Source organism: Carlito syrichta, unplaced genomic scaffold, assembly GCF_000164805.1.
Source record: "Carlito syrichta isolate Samal-C Ts95f unplaced genomic scaffold, Tarsius_syrichta-2.0.1 Scaffold315561, whole genome shotgun sequence".
NCBI classification, from domain to species: Eukaryota; Metazoa; Chordata; class Mammalia; order Primates; family Tarsiidae; genus Carlito; species Carlito syrichta.
The window spans coordinates 794,148-820,941 of record NW_007259657.1 but is presented as its reverse complement, the minus strand read 5'-3'; the positions used below and the strand labels follow the sequence as shown (position 1 = coordinate 820,941).

The following is a 26,794-nucleotide window of genomic DNA, read 5'->3' as shown; positions in this document are numbered from 1 at the left end:
TTTATTCAGTGGGAAAGAGGACAGTTTTTGCAGCAAATGGTGCTGGGAAAGTGAGTTTCCAAAGGTAGAAGGAACAAAGTTGGATCCTTCTTTTAGGCCACATACACACATTCACTCCAAATGGGCCAGGGACCTAAATGCAAGTGCTGAAACTAAAACTCTCAGAATGAAACTGGCAAGGGCTCCGTGACATTGGATTTGGCAGTGATTTATCAGACATGACACCAAAAGCACAGACAGCAGGAGCAGAGAAATATACAGGATTTCATCAGAATTAAATGTATGTGCATAAAAGCATACTCAGAAGAGGGAGCAGGCAACCCATAGGGTGAAAGGAAATCTTCACAAATTATACATCTGATACGGGATTAATATCCAGAATATATTTTTTAAAACTCCTACAACTCAGTCAGGCTTGGTAGCGCACACCTGTTGCCCCAGCACTTGGGGAAGCTTGAGCCCAGGAGTTCAAGATCAGCCTGGGGAACATAGCAAGACCATGTCTCTACAAAAAATAAAAATTATCCAGGCTTGGTGGTGCACGCTACAACATGAATGACCTTGAAAACATGCTACCCAGCTACTCAGGAGCTGAGGTGGGAAAATCACCTGAGCCCAACAAGTCAAGGCTGCTGTGGGTTGTAATTGTGCCACTGCACTCCAGACTGGGCGACAGAGTGATCCCCTGACAAAAAACCAAAACAAAACTATAACTCAACAAAAAAACTAACAAACTGATTTTAAAAACAGATAAAGGACCTGAATAGACTCTCCAAAGAAGATGACAAATGGCCAGCCATCACATGAGAAGGTGCTCAACATCACCAGTCACTGGGGAAACGTAAATCAAAGCCACAGGGAGACATCACTTCACACCCATTAGAGGACTATTATGCTAAAAAAAAATATTGGCCAGGATGTAATGCAATTGGAATTCTTTGCATTGTCAGTGAAAACAGAAAATGGTACAGCTGTTAGGAAAACCAGGTTGGCAGCTTCTCAAAGAACAAAACAGAGGGCTTCCATATGATCCAGCAATCCTGCTTCTAGGCATATACCCAAATAAGTTGAAAGCAAGGACTCAAACAGATGTTTGTATACCCATGTTCATAGCAGCATTATTTACAATAGCCACCAGGTAGAAACAGCCCGAGGGTCCATGGAATGGATAAACAATATTCACTGTAATATACACATGGGATACACACACACACACATACACACACACACACACACACACACACACATACATGTTTATATACACACAATGAAGTATTATTCAGCCTTAAAGAAGGAAATTCTGACTAACACTACAACATGAATGACCTTGAAAACATGTTAAGTGAAATAAACCAGACCCAAAAGAATAAACACTATTGATTCCACTTATATGAGGTACTTAGAATAGTGAAATTTATAGAGATGAGAAGTAGTGTGGTGGTTACCGGGGGATGGAGGAGGGAGGAGAGTAGTTTTTCAGTGGGTATGGAGACTCAGTGTGTGATAAGACATACTGACAATGGATAGGGGTGACAGTTGTGCAACAGTGTGAATGTACTTAGTGCCACTAAATTATGCACTTAAAAATGATGAAAAAGAGCCAGGCATAGTGACTCAGACTGCAATCCCAGCACTTTGGGAGGCCGAGGTGGGAGGATTGCTTGAGCCCAGGAGTTCAAGACCAGACTGGGCAACATAGTGAGACCTCATCTCTTTAAAAAAAAAAAAAAATTAGCCAGGCATAGTAGTATGTGCCTGTATTCCCAGCTGCTCAGGAGGCTAAGGTGGGAGGATCCCCTGAACCCAGGAGGTGGAGGCTGCAGTGAGTCATGATCATTCCACTGCACTCCAGCCTGGGCAATAGAGTGAGACCCCGACTCACCAAAAAGAAAAAAGAAAAAAAAGTGGTGAAAATGTATGTAAGCTGAACAAATTGAAAGATCTAACATGCAGCATGATGCTAGTCACTAGTATTCAGGACATTTACTGTGTGAGTAGATTATAGCTGCTCTTGCCACAGGGATGGGGGGAACAGGTGACTGTGATGATGTTATGCTAATTTGCTTCACTATAGTAACCATTTTACTATGTATGTATCTTATAGAATGATGTTGTATGCCTTAAATATACAAATTTATTCTGAAAAGCAATCTGTAATTAAAAATAAAAATAGGCTGGGCTTGGTGGCTCAGCCTGTAATCCCAGCAGTTTGGGAGACCAAGGCGAGTGGATTACCTGAGCCCACGGGTTCGAGACCCACCCGGGCAACTTGGTGAGACCTCATCTCTACAATAAATCAAAAGTTAGCCGGGTGTGGTAGTGTGTGCCTGTAGTTCCAGCTACTTGGAATGCTGAAGCAGAAGGCTCGTCAGAGCCCAGCAGATGGAAGCTGTGGTGGCCAGGAGCGTGGCACTGCACTGCAGCCTGGGCGACAGAGTAAGACTCCGACTCAAAAAATAAATAACTAAAAATGAAGTGCACTATGCATACAAAAAAGATTAGAATGGTAAATTTTATGTTTATATTTTACCACAGTAAAAAAAAAAAATTCTGCACTTTAGAATTTACTACATTCTAGTAGCAACATTGATAACAGATTGGAGAAGATAAAGATGGCAGCTAGGACACCCACTGGAGATGAGGCACCAGCCAGTTAGAGGTTCCCAGGAGGTCCTGCACTGGCACCAGGAACAGGTTTCGGAAAGACAGGAGACTATGAGAGTTATTTATTATTATCATTATCATTATTATTTGAGTCGGAGCCTTCACTCTGTCACCCAGGCTGGAGTGCAGTGGTGCAGATCACAGCTCACCATATCCTGGAACTCCTGGGCTTAGGTGATCCTCCTATCTCAGACTCCAAGTAGCTGGGACTACAGGCGCCACCATACCCGGCTAATTTTTCTATTTTTTATAGAGATGGGGTCTTGCTATGGTGCCCAGGCTGGTCTTGAACTCTTGGGCTCAAGTGATCCTCCCACCTCAGTTTTCCAAAGCGCTGGGATTATGGATATGGGTCAAACATTTTTAATTACACATGGGGAGACGCCATAGCCTTCTCAGTGCTCTGGGACCCTAGAGGTCTTCATCCCTCACAGTTTACCTGAAAGCTATTTCAGATGTACAACCAAGAGGAATTGAACCCACTGAACACTAAGGTGGGTGGAGTCACAGATGATTAATACTTCAGATCACACGACAGTATATAAGAAAGGCTTCATATGAGGAGATTTGGTAGGAGTATGATTTATGTATATACACGAAGAAATATGAAATGAGTTGTAATTAAAGGACCATGACACAATCATTCACCTCTTCCTCTAGATCAGTGCAGTCAATTCTATTCTGAATTGTTTGCAGTAACAAAGTTCACTGTGGGCTTAGAGCAAAGTTCCAGATTTAGACAGCATCTGTCCTTTCTGTTCCTAAATTTCTTGACACCCAAGGCGCAAGCGAAAAATGGGTCAGATGGGTCTAGAGTCTTTTATGTTAGGAGGTGTAGCATACGTACACAAAATACACAAACATTTACATTTCCGAAATAATAGTGAACAACCATCTAAAATAAATCTTTACCAGCATCTGAGAAGTGCCCTGTGTCACTGTCCTCCTCCATCTTCCCTCAGGAGAATCACTTGGTTCTTTTTCTTTTTTTTTTGAGTCAAGGTTTCACTCTGTCACCAAGGCTAGAGTGCAGTGGCATGATCACAGTTCACTGCAGCCTCAGACTCCTGGGCTCAGGTGATCCTTCTGCCTCAGCCTCCCAAGTAGCTGAGACTACAGATGTGTGCCACCATGCCCAGCTAACTTTTTTGATTTTTGTAGAAATGAAGTCTCAGTGTTTTGCCCAGGGTGATCTCGAACTCTTGGGCTCAAGTAGTCTTTTCAGCCTCCCAACGTGCTGGGATTACAGGGTCAGCTACTGCATCTACCCACAATCTACAATTAAAACCTTATTTGGGCTGGGTGTCGTGGCTCATGCCTGTAATGCCAGTGCTTTGGGAGGCTGAGGCAGGAGGATTGCTTGAAGCGCAAACAGTCTTCCCGACTCAGCCTCCCAAACTGCTGGGATGACAGGCATAAGTCACTGTACCTGATCTCTTTTTATTTTAATTGAACAGAATCTTCCTATTAGTTGCACCCTACCAGCAGCAGCAGGAGCCGTGGCCACAACAGCTACCATGGTTCTTGCTGTGAGCTGGGCCTGCTCTGAATCCATGTGCTAATTCATGTGTCTCCCAGGAGCCCTGCAGGGAGGTAGCAGTGACACCCGCATGGTGCAGGTGAACGGACTCAGACAAGGAAGCTGAGGAACATGCCCAGGTGACACAGCTAGCAGTGGCAGGCCCAGGTCCACCCTGGAACTGGCTCTCCTCCCACCTGCTGCTTGACCCTCGCTGGAGAACTCCATTGATAAGGAAACCCCAACCCAGTCTCCTGCTCTCAGGACTCTGGACCCAACACCTACCCTGTCCTGGTGCTGTTAGCAGGGGTTACTCCTGGGCTTTTCCAGGTAGGCTGGCTCCAGCCTCTGAATGTGCGCAGGCAGTCTCCTGGCTCCCTGGGAGCAGGTCATTGAGAACATGCAGAGACGAAGCTTCCAGAATTCTATACTCACGCAAGCTGGGGAAGCAACCCCTTGCCAGATGCCACATCTTCCTGCATTCCATGGTGGGGTCACATCACCCTGTCTTTTGGTGCTACAATCTAGTTTTGAGATTGCCCCAAGAAAACTGATCAGCTTCCTTATGTATTTGTTTGTTTGTTTAAGTCAGAGTCTCACTAACTTACTTATTTGAGTTGGAGTATTGCTCTGTTGCCCTGGCTGGAGTGCAGTGGCATGATCGTGGCTCACCACAGCCTCAGCCTCCTAGGCTCAGGTGACCCTCCTACCTCAGCCTCCCATGTAGCTGGGACTGCCAGCTACTTGCCGGCAGGTGTGTGCCACCAGACTCAAGTCAATTTTTTTTTTGGTAGAGATGAAGTCTCCTGATGATGCCCAGGCTGGTCTTGACCTTCTTGACCTCCTGGGCTCGAGCAACCCTCCTGCCTCAGCTTCCCAAAGTGCTGGGATGACAGGTGTGAGCACCATGCCTGGCCCCATCTTTCATTCCGCAGCCTCTAAGGGAGCATCCACCAACTGGCTGTCTTCCTGCGTACATCCCCACCCCCGCCCCCACCATTCCCCACCTCATGCTCTGCTTAAAGTCCATCTGGAAGGGGCAGGGCACGGGGGCCCTGACCCCCGGGCTGGGCTCCAGTCACAAGCACTGACACACAGGGAAATCCCATTCCACATGGAGTTGCCCACCATTTATATTTTCCTAAAAGCCCCAAGGTAAACCTATCCAGGTGTTGACGTAGGACATCTCCTGTGTGTTCACAATAAGAAGGCGAAATGTAAGCACACGGACACATGACAATCTGAGCTATAACACTGGTTCTGTGGCATTTTACCTGTTCTGCAAATCTGCCATTTAAGTACATTGTTCTAGGGACAGGTTGATACAACTAAAAGTCAGGAGAAGTCACGGTATCTGTGTTTGCCATCAGACACTCACCCCAGAGGCAGCTTGGTGCTGCTGCCCTCTAACGGGCTCACTCTGCCCCTTAGAAGCCACCTCCGGAATGCCCTACAGGGGTGGATGTTATGCAGCTGCAGCAGGAATGCTGTGAAGATTAACCCTCCAAGCACAACAGCAGCAGCCATCGCGATCATGGTGTGTCCTGGGAAGGGCAGGGGGGCCTCATCAACGTAGATCTGCAACAGAGAAGCAGAGCCTTGCAGCTTCCTAGGCCCAAGAGTGTAAGACACATCACCGTGTGAGGCCCACAGTCCGTCGCCCAGCAAAGTCCTGCTTGGACAGTTGCATCTGTAGAGCTTAGAAGCAGCCCTCTCTTGATAACTTGCATACAGTAAATAAGGATCAAGAATTCCATTTGTTTATGTATATATTTTTAGAGACAGGTTCTTGCTCTGTAACCCAGGCTGGAGTACAGTGGTGCAACCATAGCTCACTGCAGTTTAAACCTCCTGGGCTCAAGGGATCCTCCTGCTTTAGCCTCCTGAGTAGCTAGGACTACAGGTGCACACCTCCATGCCCAGCTAGTTTAAATTGTTTTTTGTAGAGACAAGGTCTCAGTATGTTGCCCACGTTAGTCTTGAACTCCTGGGCTCAAGCAATTCTTCCACCTCAGCCTCCCAAAGTGCTGGGATGACAGGTATGAGCCACCGCACTTGGCAAGGATTCAATTTCTTATCCTCTGCCTCCACTCTATCCTTCATGGCAGAGGGAGGAAGAGGGAGCACTGACACTGCTATCTCTGGGCCCATCTCTTAGCCTCGCCTGTCTCTAAGCCTCATCCATCACACACATTCTACCTGCTTTTTCTCTTCAGTGTCTCTTGGACTGGGATTTGTCATGGCATCCCCCAGACCACCCCCCCAGTCTGATACCTTGTCATCCACCATACCTGAAATTCTTCAACCAAGTTGCAAAAAGTAACGCCTGGAACAACAGTCACTCTAAAATGGAAAAGCTCCGAACCCTGTAGGGGAAATCACAGCAGTCTCAGCAGTGCCAGCATGTCTGTTCCTTTGCGCAGTAGTCACCCAGAACCTCTTCACCTTGATTCTGTGGAAGAAGGTTCCCACCCCCGAGGCTCTGTTGCACATACCACACATCGAGATTGCAAGAGGTGCTGAAACAGGCATTCCTTAGGATGAGGAAACAAAACCAAAACCTAACTTGGCCTTGGTAAGTGCTTTGGGATGGTCTCCAGCTTGTGATCTGCTATGTCTGTTTCTGGTTGTTTTCCACGATCACCTGGATGATGCCAACCTCATGTACTCATGTGGTAGCTAGAACTGGGAGATAGACATCTGTGCATTCTGGGTGAGGAACACTGAGCCTGTTTCTGCCCTCTGACTTTTAGAAGCAGCCTCTGCTCCAGAGTATCTATCTTGGCTAGCTACTCTGTCTTGCCTGTCAGCCTGACAAAATAGTAGCTTAATGTTCAGTTCAGCTCCAGAAATCACAGATTCAGGGGAAATAGAAAGGAGACACACCTGCTCCAGGTACTGAAAGCTGCTGTTCCCACCCTTCATGGATGCCTGTGCTTTACAGCACAACCCGGTCTCAGCTGAGACACATATGTTTATTTAAACTCAACACAGTAAGAACAAACATTCTGTCAACTTACCGTGACACTTAAGTTGAGACCTGAAGGGTTATACACAGGAACCTGAAGAATCAGTTCTAAGTAGTTTTTCAATTTTTTAACATTTTCTGGTACAGTGTGTTCTAAAAATACACAGAACATATTTTAAGCACATTTATGCCATTTTCTCATTTTGCAAAGATTTGTTACATACCTTAAGGTATGATGAAAGAATAAATGGTTCACCCCATGATGTGACTAAATAATTTCATGCAGTTAGTTCTTTTCTTTGTAGGAAATATATTCGGGGGAAATTGGGCCCAATATCTCGGTTGCTTTCAAGGGTGCTCTCTGGAAACACATGACTCCAACCCCCTGACCTCGAGCTAATTTCTTTTCGGCTCCATGCACTTGGCCAGTTCTGACTAGCACATGCTTTGTGGTTTTGGCAGTAGGATCATCTCAGGACCTCCTAAGTGGTGGGACAATGATTTTCAACAAGGTGGCAGTACACTGTGCATGGTGGCTCATGCCTATAATCCCAGCACTTTGGGAGGCTGAAGCAAGAAAATTGCTTGAAGCCAGGGGTTCCAGACCATCCTGGGCAACATGGCGAGACCCCATGTCTTTAAAAAAAAAAATTAGCTGAGCGTGGCGGCACATACCTGTAGTCCCAGCTACTCAGGAGGCTGAGGTGGGAGGATCCCTTGAGCCCAGGAGATCAAGGCTGCAGTGAGCTATGATCACATCACTGTACTCCAGCCTAGGTGACAGCGAGACTCTTAATTTTTAAAAAATGGCAGCAAAGATTTACAATAAGATAACTGAAATCTTTTCCAAAGAAGTGATTGGTTATTCCTGTCCTTGTCATCCTTTCTAAACCTAGACAGGTGACATCAGGGAGTGCAGGAATCAGAAGCTCCAGGGACAGATGGTCCACGGGATCTAGGGCAAACCTAGGACTATAGCATCTGCCAGCATCCACAGTGTGAATACTCTTCCCATAGCTGATCTCGGGCTGGCAGGGGTCTAGCAGCCAGCTTGTCAGCTGCATCGTACTAGACAGTTAGTTCTGAGTCTTGGAGAGTAGCCCCAGAACACCTCAGAGAAGGGGGCATCAGTGACACAAAGCACGCAGTGTCTGCTTCACTGGATTCTTCCTTTCAAACATGCATAGATGTTGCCAGTATAAGACTCACTGAAAACCAAGTATCTGGATATTGAGTAACATGTTAATGGCTGACCAAAAGTTCTGTTCAGTTAGTTCTTTCTGATGGTGTAGCTATCATCTATCTTTCATTATCTATCATCTGTCTGTCTATTACCTCTCTATCATTTATGATCTATCATCCATCCATCTATCTATCTGCCTACCTACCTATCACCTCAAAATATTCATATGTGCACAAACACAAAATGTGCTAGCAAACATTATATATTTGAGGTAAAACTGAATTGAGGTAACTACCTTATTTAAACGTATTCCTGCATATCTCCATTATTTCACCATAAAAATTTCCAAAACCTTACTAACTGAATTAGAAGACAAATCCCAAAGCTTATCTGGCAGCACCTTCTCTGTAACAGCAGTGAAAGAAGATGCTAGACCACATGGGGCACAGACTCCGTTAATCACTTTCTACTCAACCACGGAATGGCCTTCAAAGCGCAGCCTCGACCTGCTGGGCTCAGGTGATCCTTCCGCCTCAGACTTCCAAGTAGCCAGAACTACAGGTGTGCGCCACCACGCCTGGCTAATTTTTTTTGTTTATTATAGAGATGAGATCTTACCAAGTTTCCCAGGCTGTTCTCAAACCCGTGGCCTCAGGTAATCCCCTCTTTGGCCTCCCAATGTGCTGGGATTACAGGCTTGAGCCACTGTGCCCACTGGCCTAATTTTTATTGTTATTTATTTATTTAGTAGAGATGAGGTCTTGCTATGTTACCCAGGCTGGTCTCAAACTCTTGGGCTCAAGTGATCCTCCTGCCTCAGCCTCCCAAACTGCTAGGATTAAAGGTGTGAGCCACCAAATTTTGCCCCAAAATGTTCTTCTGCTGGAAGTGATGATGAAGTAAGTGGAATATAAGAGCAGGAGAGACGGAGGGGGGGGCCGGAAGAGGAACAGCAGGGGGATGAGGGGAACAGTGGGGAAAATGGGGAATAGCAGGAGGAACAGAGGGGAACAGTGGGAGGGACAGTATGGGGAACAGAAGGGGGAAATGGGAGGGAACAGCAGGAGGAACAGGAGAGAGAATAGTGGGGGAATCGGAAGAGGAACAGTAGGGGGTAACAGTGGGAAGAACAGGAGGGGGAACAGCAGGGGAACAGGAGGAGGACCAGAAGAAGGAACAGCAGGGAAAACGGGAGCAAGAGGAGGAACAGCAGGAGGACAGGAGGAGGAACAGTAGGGGGAACAGCGGGAGGGGGTTGGGAAACAAGGGTAGGAACAGGAGGGGGAACAGCAGGAGAAACAGGAGCAGGAAGGGGGAGAACAGCAGGGGAGAACATCGGGGGTGGGGAACAGGAGGAGAAACAGCAAGGGGAACAGGAAGAGGAAGGAGTGGGGAATAGGAAGGGTAACAAAAGGGAGCAGTGGGAGCAACAGGGAGGGGGAATAGCAGCAGAACGGGGAACAGTGGGGGGAATAGGAAGGGGAGCAGCAGGAGGGGGAACAGGAAGAGGAACAGTGGGAGGAAAGGGGGAACAGTGGGGGAAACAGGAGGGAGAACGGCAGAGGGAGGGAACAGAAAGAGGAGCAGCGGGAGAAAAAGGAGGAGGAACAGCAGGGGGAACAGGAAGGAGGATCTGTGGGGGGGAACAACAGGAGGATCAGCACGGATAACAGTGGGAGGATCGGTGGGGGGGGTCAGTGGGGCATCAGCAGGAGGATCAGTGAGGGAATCAGTGTGGGGGTGTTTGGCAGGGAGAACAGCGGCTGAGGGGCGTCAGTGGAGGGGGGGATCAGCAGGGAGAACAGGGAGGAGGCAGCTGGAGGAATGGGAGGAACAGTAGTGGGAACAGAAGGGAGAACAGTGGGGGAACGGGGTGATCTGTGGGGAAAAACAGTGGGGAGACCAGCAGGGGGAATCTGTGGGGCAATCAGTGGGGGGATCAGTGGGGGATCAGCAGGTGCCAAGGAACTCAAGTCTTTTTCAGATGACTCCTGGCTGTGTCTTGTGCAAACAGGCTTTGTAGCCACTGACCCTTGTGCTCCAGTAACAACAGCTCACTTATAAGATGAAATAATTACACACAGAAGCGAGCCCTACTTAGTTTCCAGTTCTGTCGCATGTTCACCTCGGTCACAGTGACCAGATATGGAGATTTCACTGGGACACGTCCATCTTCATTGGAAATTTCCAAGGACACGGGGTACTGTGTAACCGGAAACTTGAATCGCGGAACCTAGGACACAGATCCCAAGAAGGGACACACGTTTAGAAAGTCCCTGGTGCCTCATTTCAGGGCACAGCATGGACAGAGATACCCCAGCAGCTGGGCTGTGGAACAAGACGTACTGCTGGGGGTTTCTGCCTCTTCAAGTGTGAAGAGTCTGTCTTCCAACAGAGTTGGCGTGACCTCAAAAGGCAAGACCCGTGCACAACAAAACCCATGGCCTACCAGAGGCCTCTCCACAGGGACTGACTGTGCTGTCCTCTAAACCCGTTGGGCTACCCGGCATCCTCGGAGGCCACAGGAATCTCCTGGGCTCTGTCTACACTTCCAGCCAGCCAGTCTTCCAGGCACAGTCTGTAGACTCAATGAGCTAAGTCCAGCCCCAATACATTTGACGGTGTGGACCTTGGCAAATGGTCTGACTTCTCAGCAGCTTGAACTGAATGAGCCAAATCACAGAGAAGGCTCTGGCAGTGTCCAGTAGGTAGTACATACTCAAGAAACGGTATCTTAATTCAACATGGTGCATATAGCAACCACCTTCATAAGGTACTGAATGCTGACTATGCCCCACATACACTACACACATGACTATTATGTGTAGGGTCTATACATGCGAGTCCATACATATCTCGTATGCTTTATATATGTAGTCTTGTATATGTATCATCTCTTTTCTACAGTGTTGCAAGGACTTTGAAGTAGATCTGCTTGGAAATTACATCAACTGCACATTTGACTCTGCTGATGAAAATACTAGCTTTAACTTGATATATCTTCAAATGCTTGGATACTAACAGAATGAAATATTATCTGACACAGAGTGCATTCGCCTAACCAACATAAGACACTAACTTTCACTTGTCACTACCATGGACTGAGCTTCTTGAGTGCAACGACTTTGCCTTCTATATTTTAAGAACCTGATACATATTAAACACTCAACAATTTTTTTTAAGACAGTCTCACTCTGTCACCCAGGCTGGAGTGCAGTGGTACAATCATCCTCACTGCAACCTCCAACCCCTGAGCTCAGGCAATCCTTCTGCCTCAGCCCCTGAATAACTGGGACTACAGGTGTACACTACCATGCCTGGCTAAGTTTTGTATCTTTTTGTAAAGACGCAGTCTTGCAATGTTGCTCAGGTCTCAAACTCCTGGGCTCCCGCCTCAGCATCCCAAAGTGCAGGGATTACAGGCATGAGCCACTGCACCTAGCCCAATACATGACATTTTTTGAATGAATCAATATTTACCATAGTCTGGCATAGTGCTTTACAAATTAGATTGCTTTCACATAGACAGGTGCGCGCTTGTGTGTCTTTATAAGAATCCTGTGAAATGGACAGGGCAGTGCAGATATTGATACTCTGTTTTACAGGTGAGGATTGTTCAATGGTCTAGGGACATTTAAGTCCAGATATTTCTAGCTTTCTGTCATATTTATTCTACATCACAATAAGACATTATTTCTATGTCTCAGTTTTCGTGTCTAACCAAAAAACACATTTCAAAATCTTGCTAATGTGAAAGTGTTGTCTTTAAGTAATTAAAAATTATCTTACTTTTTCTCTGCAATCCGAGAAAGCAACAGCATGTGAAAACTTCTGGTCATTTGTGCAGTTACACTCCTCCCGAGTAGAAGCATTTGCACACTGTTTGAATTTACCAGCTTTCTGCAAATAAGTAACAGAAGTTGATTTGCTTTTCTGTGTTGTTATCTCTACAAACTGAGTAAATGCTCAATAAATATTTGTTCCCTGAATAAGCAATATTCCTGAGAAGTTAAAAGAGGAAAACAATTCATTAATGATAAAGTAAAAGTTGGGCATGCTCACGCCTGTAATCCTAACACTTTGGGAGGCCAAGGTGGGAGGATTGCTTGAGCCCAGAAGTTTGAGACCAGGCTAGGCAACACAGCAAGACCTCGTCTCTAAAAAAAAATCAAAAAAAAAAAAATCAAAAAGCTGAGCACAGTGGCGCATACCTGTAGTCCCAGCTACCCAGCTACTCAGGAGGTCAAGGCTGCAGTGAGCCATGATTGCACAGCAGCACTCCAACCTGGGTAACAGAAGGAGACCCTGACTCAGAATAATAATAATAAAGGAAGAGTCCAAGAACAGTATTTCTGAATTTCTGTTATCTCCTTGCTTGGTCCTTTGAACCAGCTGCCCGCTAGTTAACCTCAGTGTGAGTGTGTGGGCCAGAACTCCCAGGGTCATGCTGAGTCTCCACATCAGGACCACAAACCAGCACCCTGGTCCTCCCATTGCCAGCATCCACATGGCGAGCTGAAAGAGCAAACCTGATCATGTGGCTGCAGAGCCCCAGGCACGCTCCCCCAGTCCGCATTTCACGCCTGCCTTTTGTCAATGCCTTCCTTAATGACATCGAAAATCTCCACATCTGCTTGCTTGTCGTTCATTTTTACTTGATCACTCTTGCTAGGTATTGGTTTATTATTGTTTTTTTTTTTAAAGAATTGGCTTTTGAGTTGACAATCAACTTTACTTTTAAATGTAATATCCTTCAGTTTTTTTTAGGGTCACCATTTCCCTCCTAGCTTCTTCTTTTCTTATTTTGATTGAGATAAAACTTACTCTTTTCATCATTTTAGAATGGGTTTTAGTATATTCACAGTGTCAGTTAACCATCATCACTATCTAATTCCAGAACATTTTTGTCACCCAGCAAGGAAGTCTACACCCATGAGAGTCACTCCCCACTCCCCGCCCTGCCCCTGGTCCCAGCCCCTGGCAACTACTCATTTATCTCTGTGAATCTGCCTGTTCTAGACATTTCATTATAGACGGACCTATGTGGCCTTTTGGGTCTGGCTTCTTTGACCTAGCATGTTGTTTACCCTTTTGCTGTTGAGTTGTATGAATAGTTTATATAGTCTGGACACTAAACACATGCATGTTATAGCTTGTGCCAGTACCTTTTTCCTTTTCATGGCTGAATGTTCCATTGAATTGACATAGTGTGTTTTGTTTATTCATTCATCAGTTAATAAACATTCTATCATGTCCTCTTTTGGTTGCTATGAATAATGCTGCCATGAAGCTTTTGCTTGGATGTATGTTTTTGATTCTCTTGGCTAGGTCCAGGAGTAGAATGGTGAGATGATATAGTCATCTATGTTTCACTCTTGAAGAATTGCCAAACTTGCCCACAACAGCTGCACCATTTTGCATTCCTACCAGCAATGAATGAGGGTTCCAGTTTCTCCACCTTATCAACAACACTTAGTTTCATCAAAAATATTATTATAGTTACCCTGGTGCCTGTGAAGTAGTATCTCTTTGTGGTTTTTGATTCACATTTCTCTGACAACTAATACAACAGATATTTTTCATGGGTCTGTTGGTCATTTGTGTATCTTCTTTGAAGAAATGTCTATTCCAGACCTTCACCATTTCTTTCTCTTTTTTTTTGAGTTGGAGTCTCACTCTGTTGCCCAGACTGGAATGCAGTGGCCGCTCCCAGCCACCGCAGCTTCGACCTGCTGGGCTCCGGCAATCCTTCCGCCTCAGCCTTTCGAGTAGCTGGAACTACAGGCGCATGCTACCACGCCCAGCTAGTTTTTTTTTCATTTATTGTAGAGATAAGGCCTCGCCAAGTTGCCCAGGTGGATCTCGAACCCGCGGGGTCAGGCAATCCATTCACCTCGGCCTCCCAAAGTGCTGGGATTGATTACAGGCTGAGCCACCAAGCCCAGCATCTTCACCACTTCTAACTGGGCAATTTACCTTTTTGCTGTTGAGTTGAATGAATAGTTTATATAGTCTGGACATTAAACACTTAGATATATGCTTTGCAAACATTTTCTCCTGTTCTGTGGGCTGTCATGCACAAAAGTTTTTAATTTTGATGAGATCAAATTTATCTATTTTCTCTGTTGCTCGTGTTTTCAGTGTCATATTTGACAAAACATTGCCTAATCCACGGTGATGAAGATTTACACCTGTATTTCCTTATAGGAGTTTTATAGTTTTAGCTCTTACATTTAGGTATTTGATTCATTTTATATATGGTGTGAGATAGGGGTCCAAATTCATTCTCTTTCATGTGGATATCCAGTTGTGTCACAATCATTTGTTGAAAAGCTCATTTTTTTCCCCACTGAATGGTCTTGGTACACTTGTCAAAACTTAATTGCTTTATTTCTGGACTTTCAATGTTATCTTGTTTAAACATAAATCTATATGATCCATAGATCTATCTATCTATCTATCTATCTATCTTTCTTTCTTATGCCAGTGCGACACTGTAGTTTTGCAGTAATTTTTGAAATTGGGAAGCATGAATCTTACAACTTTTCTTTTTCGAGATTGTTTTAGCTATTCAGGGTTCCTTCAGTTCCATTTGAATTTTAAGATCAGTTTTTACATTTCTGCAAAAAAAGCAGTTGGAATCTTAGTAGGGAGTGTATTCAGTCTATAGATCAATTGGGGGAGTACTGCTGTTCTAACACTATTGTGTCTTCCAATCCATGAACACAGAATCTTTCCATTTACTTAGGCCTCCTTTAATTTCTTTCAGCAAATTCTGCAGCTTTAAGTGTCTAAGTCCTGCCTTTTCTGAGTCATTTGAAGTGATCATGCGAATTTCCCCCTTTATTCTCTTATTGTGGTATATCACATTGATAAATTTTCTCATGTTGGGCCACCCTTGCATTCCTGATTGCAGACAGGATTTGATCATTGTGTATAATCTTTTTAATATACTGTCGACTTTGATTTGCTGGTATTTCATTGTGAAGTTTTGCATCTATATTCATAACGAATGTTGGTCTGTAATTTTCTTTTCTTGTGCTGCCTTTATCTGGCTTTAGTATCAGATCTAATAGAATGAGTTAGAAAGTGTTCCCTCCTCTTCTATTTTTGGAAGAGTTTGAGAAGGATTAGTCTTAATTCTTCTTTAAATATTTGGAAGAATTCACTAGTGAAGCCATCTGTTGTTTCTGGGCTTTTCTTTGTTTGGAGGTTTTTGATTACTGATTCAATGTCTTTATTGTCTTAGGCCTATTGAGAGTTTCTATTTCATCTTGAGTCAGCTAGGTAATTTCTGTATTTCCATACATTTGTTCATCTAAGTTATTTAGTATTTAGTATATGACTGCATTTAGTATGTTGGCATATGACTGTTCATAGTGCAAGCATACTTCAGGGATATTGTGGGTTTGGTTCCAGACCACTGCAACATAGTGAATATTGTGATAAAGCAATCACACACATTTTTTTGTTTCATGGTACACATAAAATATATGTTTACACTAGACTGTAGTCTATTAAGTATGCAACAGCACTATATCTAAAAGATGTACATACCATAATTAAAAATACTTTATGGCTAAAAAATGATAATAATCTTCTGAGCCTTCAGCAAGCTGTTCAGGAAAAAAACAACAACATTCCTTTCAAGATATTACTGCTCATTCACAATGCACCTGGGGGGCAGTCTTGCCTTGATATCAATGGCTGCTGACTGACCAGGGTGGGGAGTGCTGATGACTGCGGAGGCAACATGACATGGCACACCTCATGACTCTCTCCATTTCGTGACATTTTCCTGTAGCAGGCCATGCTGTTTGATGGCATTTTACCTAGAGTAGAACTTCTTTCAAGACTGCAGTCAGTCTTCTTGGACCCTGCTGCTGCTTTGTCAATGACGTTATAGAACATTCTAAATCCTTTGTTGGCATTTCAACAATGTTCACAGCATCTTCGTCAGGATTTTAGCTCAAGAAACCACTTTTTTGGCTCATCCATAAGAAGCAATTCCTCATTCATTCAAGTTTGCTCATGAGATTGCAGCAATTCAGTCACATCTTCTGGATTCCCTTCTTTTTTTTTTTTTTAAGAATTTACTTACAGACATGAATAGACACTTCTCAAAAGAAGATATACGGGCAGCCAACAGACACATGAAAAAGTGCTCAGCCTTACTCATCATCAGAGAAATGCAAATCAAAACCACACTGAGATACCACCTAAGCCCTGTAAGAATGGCCATCATTAATAAAGCAAACAACAACAGATGCTGGCGAGGATGTGGAGAAAAAGGAACGTTTCTACACTGCTGGTGGGAATGCAAACTGGTGCAGCCCCTTTGGAAGACAGTGTGGCGATTCCTGAAAGAACTAGAAATTAACCTTCCATATGACTTAGCAATTCCTCTATTAGGAATATACCCAGAGGAACTCAAATCATTCTACCAAAAAGACACTTGCACACGTATTTTTGTTGCAGCTCTATATAGCAAAAACATGGAACCAACCGTGTTGCCCATCGAAGCTGGACTGGATTTAAAAAAATGTGGTACATATTCACGATGGAATATTATGCAGCCATAAAGAAGGACCAATATATGGACTTTGCAACAACTTGCATGGATTTGGAGTCGATCATACTCAGCAATTTATCACAGAAACAAAGAACAGAGTTCCATATGTTTTCACTCATAAGCGGATCTTGAACAATTATAATGCTATAAGAAAGCAATTGGCAGTAGTGGGAAACTGTCAGGGGAGCGGGGGTGGGATTGGCCGTTGAGAGAAACTGCTAGGGGAGGGAGGGGCATACCTCATCAACAAGAGTATCTGCATGATCAATGTTTGTATACCTAAACCTGAAATGGACCCCACATCTTTATAATTAAAATTAAAATAAAAAAAAAAAGAAAGTGACTGGCAGTAATGGGAAACTGTCGATGGGGAGGGTGGGGTTGGCAGTTGAGGGAAACTGCTAGGGGAGGGAGAGGCATACCTCATCAACAGGGATACCTGCATGGTCAATATTTGTATACCTAACCCTGAACTGTACCCCACATCTTTATAATAAAAATTAAATAAATAAATGTAAAAAAATAAAGAAAAAATTTAAAAACTTCTTTCTGTAACTAAAGGCAAAAAAAAAGAATTTACTTTTATTTTATTTATTTATTTATTTATTTTTTATTTTTTTGAGTTGGAGTCTCACTCTGTCGAGTCTCACTCTGTTTCCCAGGCTGGAGTGCAGTGGCACACTCACAGCCTGTGCGTTCACTGGAGAATCACATTTAATTTACTTCAAGATTTTTTCCTGTGCTTTCACAGCATAGCTCACTGGCAGTGTCTTGGCCTGTCTTGGCTTTTGACACCCTTCCTCACTAAGCTCAATCATTTCTAGCTTTTGATGCAAAAAGTGAGAGGTGTGTGACTCTTGCTTTTACTTGGACACTTAGAGGCTGTTGCAGGGTTAGTAATTGGCCTCATTTCAATATTGTGTCTCAGGGAGTAGAGAGGCCTGAGGAGAGGGAGAAAGAGGGGAACCATAGGTTAGCATAGGGGTCAGAACACACATTTATCAATTAAGTTCGCCCATATCACATGGGCATGGTTCACGGCGCCCCCAATGACAATAGGAGCATCAAAGATCACTGAACAGAGATCATCATAACAGATATCATAATTATGAAAAAATCTGAAATATTGTGAGAATTACCAGAGTGGGACACAGACAAGAAGTGAACACATGTTGTTGGAAAAAGGGTGCCAATCATCTCATTCAACTCAGGGTTGCCATGAACCTTCCATTTGTAGAAACACAGCACCTGTGAAGTCTAATAAAACAAGGTGTGCCTACATTCTCCTGTGATCCTTTTTATCTTTGTAAGGCTGGTAGTAATATCCCACTTTCACAGCTGATTTTAGTTATTTGTGTCTTCTTCCCTTTTTTTCTTTGTCAGTCTCTCTAAAGTTTTGTCAATTTTGTTGATCTTTTCAGAGAACAGCTTTTGGTCTCATTGAGTCTCTCTATGCTTTTCTCTTATCTATTTTATTTACCTGCTCTCGAATCTGTATTACTTTTTCCATCTACTAGCTTTGGGCAATACCATAGTATTGTAATTACCTTTTTATTTATAAGAGGACAAATTCCTAATTCATTTTTCATTCTTAAAATTACTGAATTAGTGCCTTCTTTTCAGAGCAGAATAAGTTCATTTTTATCTCTAAAACATATCCTTTCAAAGTTTTGACAGTAATTGTACTTAATTTATAGATTAATCTAGAAAGAACTGATAACTTTATAATGATGAGTCTTCCCACCAAGTTGGCATTTCTCAATTTCTTACGTGTATTTGTGTGTTGGTTAAGTGTGTTGGTTATAGTTGTATAATATTTTTCATATCGTCTTTGAACATATTTTTAAGTTATTTATTGAATATGTGTATATGAATAGTGGGCTATTTTTCATTATACCTTCTATTTCATTATTACGTATATATAGTAATACTATTGATTTTTCTTTGTTGAGCTTGTATTCATTGGGCTACATTATTAATAGTTATTATTAATTTTAATAGTTTGTCATTTGATTCTTCCATGTTTTCCAAGTAACTAATTGTATTTGAAAATAGTGAAAGTTTTTCTTTTCTTTCAAACAAATTTACTGGCCAGGCTCAGTGGCTTAGCCTGTAATTCCAGCACTTTGGGAAGCCAAGGTGAGTGGATTGCCTGAGTCCATGGGTTTGAAACCAGCCCAGGCACCTTGGCAAGACCTCATCTCTACAATAAATAAAAAAATTAGCTGGGTGTGGTAGTGCGCGCCTGTAGTTCTGGCTACTTAGAAGGCTGAGGCAGAAGGATCACCAGAGCCCAGCAGGTCAACACTGGGGTGGCCGTGAGTGTGCCACTGCCTTCCAGTCTGGGCAACAGAGTGAGACTCCAACTAAAAAAAAAAAAAATTTACTGTAGAGATGAGGTCTCACCAAGTTGTCCAGGCTGGTCTTGCCAAGTTGCCCAGGTTGGGCTAAGGCAATCCTCTTGCCTCTGCCTCCCAAAGTGTTGAGATTACAGGTGCAAGCCACCATACCCAGCCTGAAAATGGTGATAATTTTATCTCTTTCCAATATTTATGCTTCATTTATTTTTGTCACATTGCCTTAGACCCTACAGAACAAAATCCAATAGAGGCATTTAAGCTTGAGTGTTTCTAATACTTAATTTTTATATGTGATATTTGCTACAGGTTTCTTACAGATATTATTCATTAGATTAGGGATTATCTCTTCTATTTCTGATTTGCAGAAGTTTAATCAGGAATGGGTGTTAAATTGTACCAAATATCTTTATGGCCTCAAATGAGATTATTTTTCCCTTAATCCATTTATAAATTATTCTAATATATTTTTGTATGCTCCAACTTCCTTACATTTTTGGAGAAACTTTCCAAAACTTAAGGTTATAGAATGGGGACTGCATTAAACTTTTTTGAAATTCCATTAGATTGTATTACAAACTAGACAGCTGCTTGCCTAGATGTTCTATGTAAATTGAGAAGAATGTGTATTCTCTCTGTTGCATACAAAGACATACACACGTACATATGAGTTAATTTGTCGGGTGGCTCAGTCATCTATCGAGTTCTCTGTTTCATTGATTACATTTTTAGTTTCAATATTTTTGGGGTGACATCTACATTTTTTTCTTGGTTGCATTATTTCTTGAATCTTTCTGAAAACAATTATCACTCTCATTCCGAAGTATGTTTCTAGCTCTGATGTTAACTCTTTTCTGAGGCATAAGGATTTGTCATTGGAATCCGTGCCTCTTCTATCGTGTAACTTTCCTTCTGATCTTGGCATTCCATAGCGCTCTGCCCCTCCTGCACTCCAGCTGCCACAGCATGCTTTTAGAACGACACCACACATGGTCACAAGTGTAGGAATGACATCATACAACAAGGAAGCCATAGCATTGGCTCCCAGGCACGTGTTGCCCACAGGGTACTACAGTGATGTGATCAGAGGCCGAGGCGCTCACATTTAGAGTGGTCTGCCCCTAACCCAGCTTCCCATTTTCCCTTGCCCTGTTAAGGGAGTGATTTTGTTGAATCAGAGGCTTGTCAGGGTTCATAGTTTCATCCCAGTAAAACACTTGTCACTTCTGGAGATGGCCTGTGCTTACTTCTTGGGACCCTGAAACGCGTCTAGCACCTGTACTGGCATCTGGTGACCCTCTGTCGGAGCTGACTTGGGGCCGGCCTGCCTCTTTGATCAAGTCCACTCTGGCTGATCTAGCCTGCAGGGTTTGAGGAAGGCCTGAGCAGCTCAGTGGCACTGTTCACCACAAAGGCTGCAGAGAACTCCCATCTTGATATGGTTTGAATGTCTACCCCCTGGAGTCTCATGTTGAGAGCGACCCCCAGTGCTGGAGGTGGAGCCTGGGGGCATTTGTTTGATCTGAGGGCAGGTCCCTCGGGAGGGGATTGATGCCATTCTCATGGTAACAAGTGAGTTAGTTCTCTTTTGGCTCACGTGAAAGCTGGCCATTTAAAAGAGCTGGCAACTCCTCCCTCTCTTGCGCCTGCTCTTGCCATGTGACATGCTTCCTCTTTGCCCTCCTCTGGGAGTAAAGGCTTCCTGAGGCCTCATGAGAAGCTGAGCAGATACCAGTGCCATGCAGAACTGTGAGCCAAAATAAACCTCTTTTCTTTCCAAGTTATCCAGTCTCAGGCATTTCTTTACCCAACACAAATGGATTGTCACTCCACTGTTGTGATCCCTTCTGCCTGTATGTCTCTGTGTATCTGATGTTTTTTGCTTTCTATCTCTAGAATTTCCTCAAACATTCTGGCCTCTTAATAGAACTGTCATCTACCTGTTTATTACCCACTCTGATACATTCTGTTTGAAAATATGTTTACCAGTATTTCATAGCATTTGTACAGGACAGAGTATAGATGTTTGTCATATTGGTCTCATCATATTTTCAAAAACACATATGCTATCATGTCACTTTCTCACAACTCTTGGCTGAGCTTTGGTCTCTCTTGAGATGAAGCTGGAGATCCTCCCATGGCCTCAAGATCTGGTAGTGCCGGGGTCTGTTGTCTCCAGACAATCTCCTCTCACTCATCACGGTCTTGGAGTTCCTCAGACAAAGCCATGATGTATCCGGCAAAAGAGCATCCAGACAGAGGGATTTGAGACAAGGCCCTGAGGTGGAAACGTGTCTGGTACATTTGAGAACCAGTGGAGCGATCAGTGTGACTAGAGAAGACATGACTAGGGGCATCAGGTGAGAAGTAGCACCAAGGCCACTCAAGGAGGACTCTGAGAACAGCTGGTATTTGCTCTGAGTGGGATGGGCAAGCAGTGGAGAGTTTTGGACAAGAGCAACACCAACTGCATGTCTGTGTGTGCATGCACACACATGTGAGTGCCTGTAACTGTCTGTATATGAACACAGGTGGGTGCGTTTTCTGGAGAAGGATTCCACAGGCATCTGTGAGGCTCTCTTGAGAAGCCACCCCCACCGTACTTTCCCTCCAAACCTCCTGGCTTCTCCCTGTTCTGCCTCATTGTTCTCCCTCCAGGGAGGCAGGCACTGTAGGGTTTAGCTGTTTTTCAGGCTGAATCTCAGTGAGAGTTTAAACATGTCTATGTTGGCACGAGCAGTCTTCTTTCCTCTTGGACACCACAGAGTTCACGGGTCTGAAGATGTGAGATGGAGCTGAGGGTCCTATCACTGGAGAAAAGATGCTCTAACCCCACCAGGGAGATCCAAATGGAACCTGGGATCAGGGGAAAGAGTCCATTCAGTCTTCTTGGCTCCAAAACTGTATCCAGGAGGAACCACTAGAGGAGAGGGGCTAAAGCTGTAGTAAGAGGAACAACAGTAGTAGTAGCAGTAGTAGTAGTCATGATAGCTGCACCTTCTCACTTAACTCCCACAGCGAGGTCCCTGTGTAATCTTACTGAATGATTTCTTGAATTCAAATAAATGTGAGTTTATTTGTAGTAGAATCATTTACCTTTGACTTGTGAAATAGATTTCTTGGTATGGGCTTGCTGGGATCTGCATGATAAAAGTTATCTGTGAGTGGAATAGCAATTCCCATGTTAGATGGAGGCCTGTAGTTTACCTGCAAGTGATTAAACAACGAGAACAGATTTACTAAGTTTTTATTTACATATCCAGATCGTTCAGAAAACCAATCAATGCAATGATTCCATTTTTAGCTCCAGGTATTAAAGTAAATATCTCTACCTCAACTCTCCTACTCCTCATTTTTTGGAATTTCAACAACTTCAACTCATGGTAATATAACTTGGAATTTGTACACAAATGAAAAATACTTGTAGTACCTAAAGTCACTGCCATAAAGTCAGTGCAATGCAGTTTATAGTTTAAACACTATAAAAGAGCCTTAGTGGTGTTGTCAGTAAATATGTTTCTAAGTTTGGTTATTTGCTTTTTTGTCACAAAGAAAACTGTAAGTAATAAGTTAGCTGATAAAGAGTAATGATTTATATTTTAAAAAGAGTCACAGACTTTAATAAGACAACAATTAAATTTATCACACTGAAATGGGACCAGTAAGATATACTAATGGCCCTTGAACAATGCAGAGGTTAGGGGTACAGGCCCTGCCCCTTGCATGGTCAAAAATCTGCATATAACTTTTGACTCCCCCAGAATGTAACCGCTAATAGCCTCCTGTTGACTGGAGGCTTTACCGATGACATAAACAATCGATGAATATGTATTTTGTAGGTTATATGTATTATATATCACGATCTTACAATAAAGCAAACTAGAGAAAATAAAATGTTATTAAAAAACAAAGAGAGAGAAAACAAATTTATGGTACTCTACAATATTTATCAATACCATACATTTATGCTATCTGTTTATAGGATGAATCATCTGTCTGAAATGGCAGCAATCGAGGTTGTAGACCCTGGTGACCCTTCATGTGGGTCAAAGGCTACCCATAATGCACTAAACACTGTGAAAACGACACAAAAACCCGAGATATCACTTTCTGTGTGATTTGCATTTACAGGAGAGACAAATTGCTCATGGAGACAACCAGCATCCTACAGTGTTTGAAGAGGATGCTGGCAGGAAGAGCTCACAGTGCCGGCAGCAGAGGTGGCCATGGACTCACTGCAGCAATGCAGGGTGTCCTACACGTCCATCTTTACAGTTGCTTATATTCCTCTCAACTGTGAACGGCACCATGTTCGATCTGTGTTTGTGTAAGTTTTGATAAAGTTTAACTTTTATTTTTTGAGTTGAGGTCTCACTCTGTTGCCCAGGCATCGGCATAATCACGGCTCACTGCTGTCTCAATCTTCCAGAAACAGGTGATCCTCCCGCCTCAGCCTCCTGAGTAGCTGGGACCATGGGCATGTGCCACCATGTTTGGCTAATTTTGTTTTTTTATTTTTTGTAAATAATGTTACCCAGGCTGGTCTGAACTTCCTCCAGTGGTCAAGCATTCCTCCTGCCTTGGCCTCCCAGGTGCTGGGATTATAGGCATGAACCACCATGCCCAGTCAAAGTTTAACTGTTTATATCAGATTTTTGTATAGTTTATGATAGTAAATGATAAAATACACTAATATCTACATATATTTTATGCATTCATGACATAGCCAACTTTTTCTTATTTTTTTCTACATTTCTTAGCTATGATGTTTGCTGCAAGTTTTTTCAAATTGTTGCCAAATTTCAAATTTTTTTCAATATATTTATTGAAAAAAATCCATGTATAAGTGAACCCACACAGTTCAAACCTGTGTTCTTCAAGGGTCAATTGTATCAGCTTAGGACAAGTCAATATAAGGGTAAATAGCCATAGATATTATAAAAGCCTAAGGTTGCACCATCATAATATAGCATAAAATGATATTTATAATGATAAGACTGAACTATCAAGAAAAATCATTATTTCAGAAAGTTTTTACATTTTAGAAATAACCATCATATCCTCAAAATGAGACAAGATGTCTGAGAAATAACTGTGAAGCTTTAGAGCATCTCAGAAAAGAAAAACTGAACTGAATGGCCAGGCAACCATGAAAGTCACACTGCATCGATCCTCTAAAACCAATAGATGTAGAGGGTTTTACCGGCAAAGTTTTGATCAGGTTGAAACCCTGACTGTCTTTGTAAACTCCACTGATCCAATTTTTAAGTGGGATGAGTTTGCCAGGAATGTGATGCATGGATCTGAGGTAACTGCAGCTGCTCTTCAGCATTGGCACCATGGTGGTCACAAAGCACTCGGTAGATGCTCCCCAGATGACGAACGCCAGCGATGTGGAGCCCTGCAAATATCCAAATACATAAGGGTTATTTACAGCAGCGGTTATGGATTGACTGTTCAACCAGATGGGCATGTTGAAGCCTTAACTTCCAGTGTGTCAGAATGTGACTGCATTTGGAAGCAGGACCTTTAAAGAGGTCATTAGGTAAAATGAAGTCATTTGTCTAGGCACCAATCAAATATTACTGGTGTCCTTATAAGAGGAGATTAGGCACAAACAACACAAAGACTGAGGGTGATACTGTGAGGACATAGCAAGAAGATGGCCATCCACAAGCCAAGAGGATTGACCTCAGAAGAAACTTAGACTGCTAATACCTTGATCTTGAGCTTGCAGCCCCCAGAAACGGGAGAAAATAAATTTCTGTTGTTTAAGTCAAGTCTGTGGTATTTTATTGTGGTGGCCCTAGTAAATTAACATATTACCAAACAAAAATATAGAAAAAAATAGAAAATTACTGATAATGGAAATAGAAGAAGTTCAATCATAAATATCTGTTTGGGAATAAATCATAACAGAATTCAAATTCTTTTCCAGAAAGAAATATATGACAACTAAATTGGATTTGGGAATCATTTGGAAATAAGCAAAAATCAAGAACATGATGACAATAGTAAATGATGGCGAATTATATTCAGTATTTTTGTAAAATGAGTACATTATAGCTGCTGTTGCCACAGTGGGAAAAAAATGGGCATCTATGTGAGAGGAGGGATAGACACTTATGTAGGACAATGAATGGAGACCTATATGAGATGATAATTTGGACTTATGTGAGATGCTGGATGGGCACCTATGAGAGATGATGGTTGGGGAACTATGAGAGATGATGGATGGAGAGCTACAAGAGATGGTGAATGGAGACCTATGTGATTTGATGAATGGGGACCTATGTGAGATGATGTGTAAGTACCTATGTGAGATGATGCATGGAGGCCTTTGTGAGATGATGGATGGGTACCTATGTGAGACGATGAATAAGGATCTTTGTGAGATAATGGATGGGGATCTATGTGAGATGATGAATAGGAACCTATGTGAGATGATGATGGGGACCTTTGTGACGTGATGGTTGGAGATCTATGTGAGATAATGGATGGGTACCTATGTAATATGATGGATGGGTACCTATATGGGATGATGAATGGAGACCTCTGTAAGACGATGGATGGGTACCTATGAGAGATGATGGATGGTGGCCTATGAGAGACGATGGATAAGTACCTATGTGAGATGATGGATAGGAACTTATGTGAGATGATGGATATGGACCTATGTGACATGATGGATGGGTACCTATGAGAGATGCTGGATGGAGACCTACAAGAGGCAATGGAGGGAGATCTATGTGATTTGATGGATGGGGACCTATGTGGGATGATGGATGGGGACCTATGCGAGATGATGGATAAGTACCTATGTGAGATGATGGATGGGTATCTCTGTGAGACAATGGATGTATTCCCATGTGAGACATTTGTTTCACTATAGCAACCGTTTTACTACACGTTTATAACATAACCACGTTATGTACCTTAAATAAACACAATCAAATTGATTTGAAAATATTTTAAAAAGAAGAATTTCTTTTTTTTTTCGTTGGAGTCTTACTCTGTCACCCAGGCTGGAGCACAGTGTGGCATACTCACAGCCATCCCAGTGTCAACCTGCTGGGCTCCAAGGATCCTTCCACCTCAGCCTTCCAAATAGTTGAAACTACAGGCACGCGCCACCACATCTGGCTAATTTTTTTTTTTTATTGTAGAGACGAGGTCTCTCAAAGTTGCCTGGGCTGATCTCTAACCCGTGGGATCAGGCAGTCCACTCACCTCAGTCTCCCAAAGTGCTGGGATTACAGGCTGAGCCACCGAGCCCGGCCAGAAAGAAGGATTATTAAATAAATACCAGTATTATATCCAATTCAGATCTAAGAGGCTTCTCTCATTCACTGATTAGCACCTGAATATTTGTTTTGGTGGTGTGAATAAAATGACTTTGATTGGTATACATTTTGAAAAAAATATTCACTTAGTAATCACTGTATTTCTTTTTTTTTTTTTTTTTTTGAGTTGGAGTCTCACTCTGTCGCCCAATCTGGAGTGCTGTGGCCGCTCCCGGCCACCACAGCCT

The 26,794-nt window shown here is 43.0% G+C and overlaps 1 protein-coding gene across 1 annotated transcript in view; it reads right to left on the bottom strand.

Annotated features, from left to right (window-relative positions):
• Positions 1-5,557: 5,557 nt before the first annotated feature.
• CATSPERB (cation channel sperm associated auxiliary subunit beta) overlaps positions 5,558-26,794 on the bottom strand; it is a 93,954-nt gene continuing 72,717 nt past the window's right edge. The window contains exons 20-26 of the mRNA XM_021706411.1: positions 24,467-24,664; positions 22,360-22,470; positions 12,124-12,234; positions 10,432-10,567; positions 7,204-7,304; positions 6,475-6,549; positions 5,558-5,761 (exon numbers count right to left, since the gene is read on the bottom strand). Coding sequence (XP_021562086.1) covers positions 5,558-5,761; positions 6,475-6,549; positions 7,204-7,304; positions 10,432-10,567; positions 12,124-12,234; positions 22,360-22,470; positions 24,467-24,664 — 936 coding nt within the window. The remainder of the gene's footprint in view (positions 5,762-6,474; positions 6,550-7,203; positions 7,305-10,431; positions 10,568-12,123; positions 12,235-22,359; positions 22,471-24,466; positions 24,665-26,794) is intronic.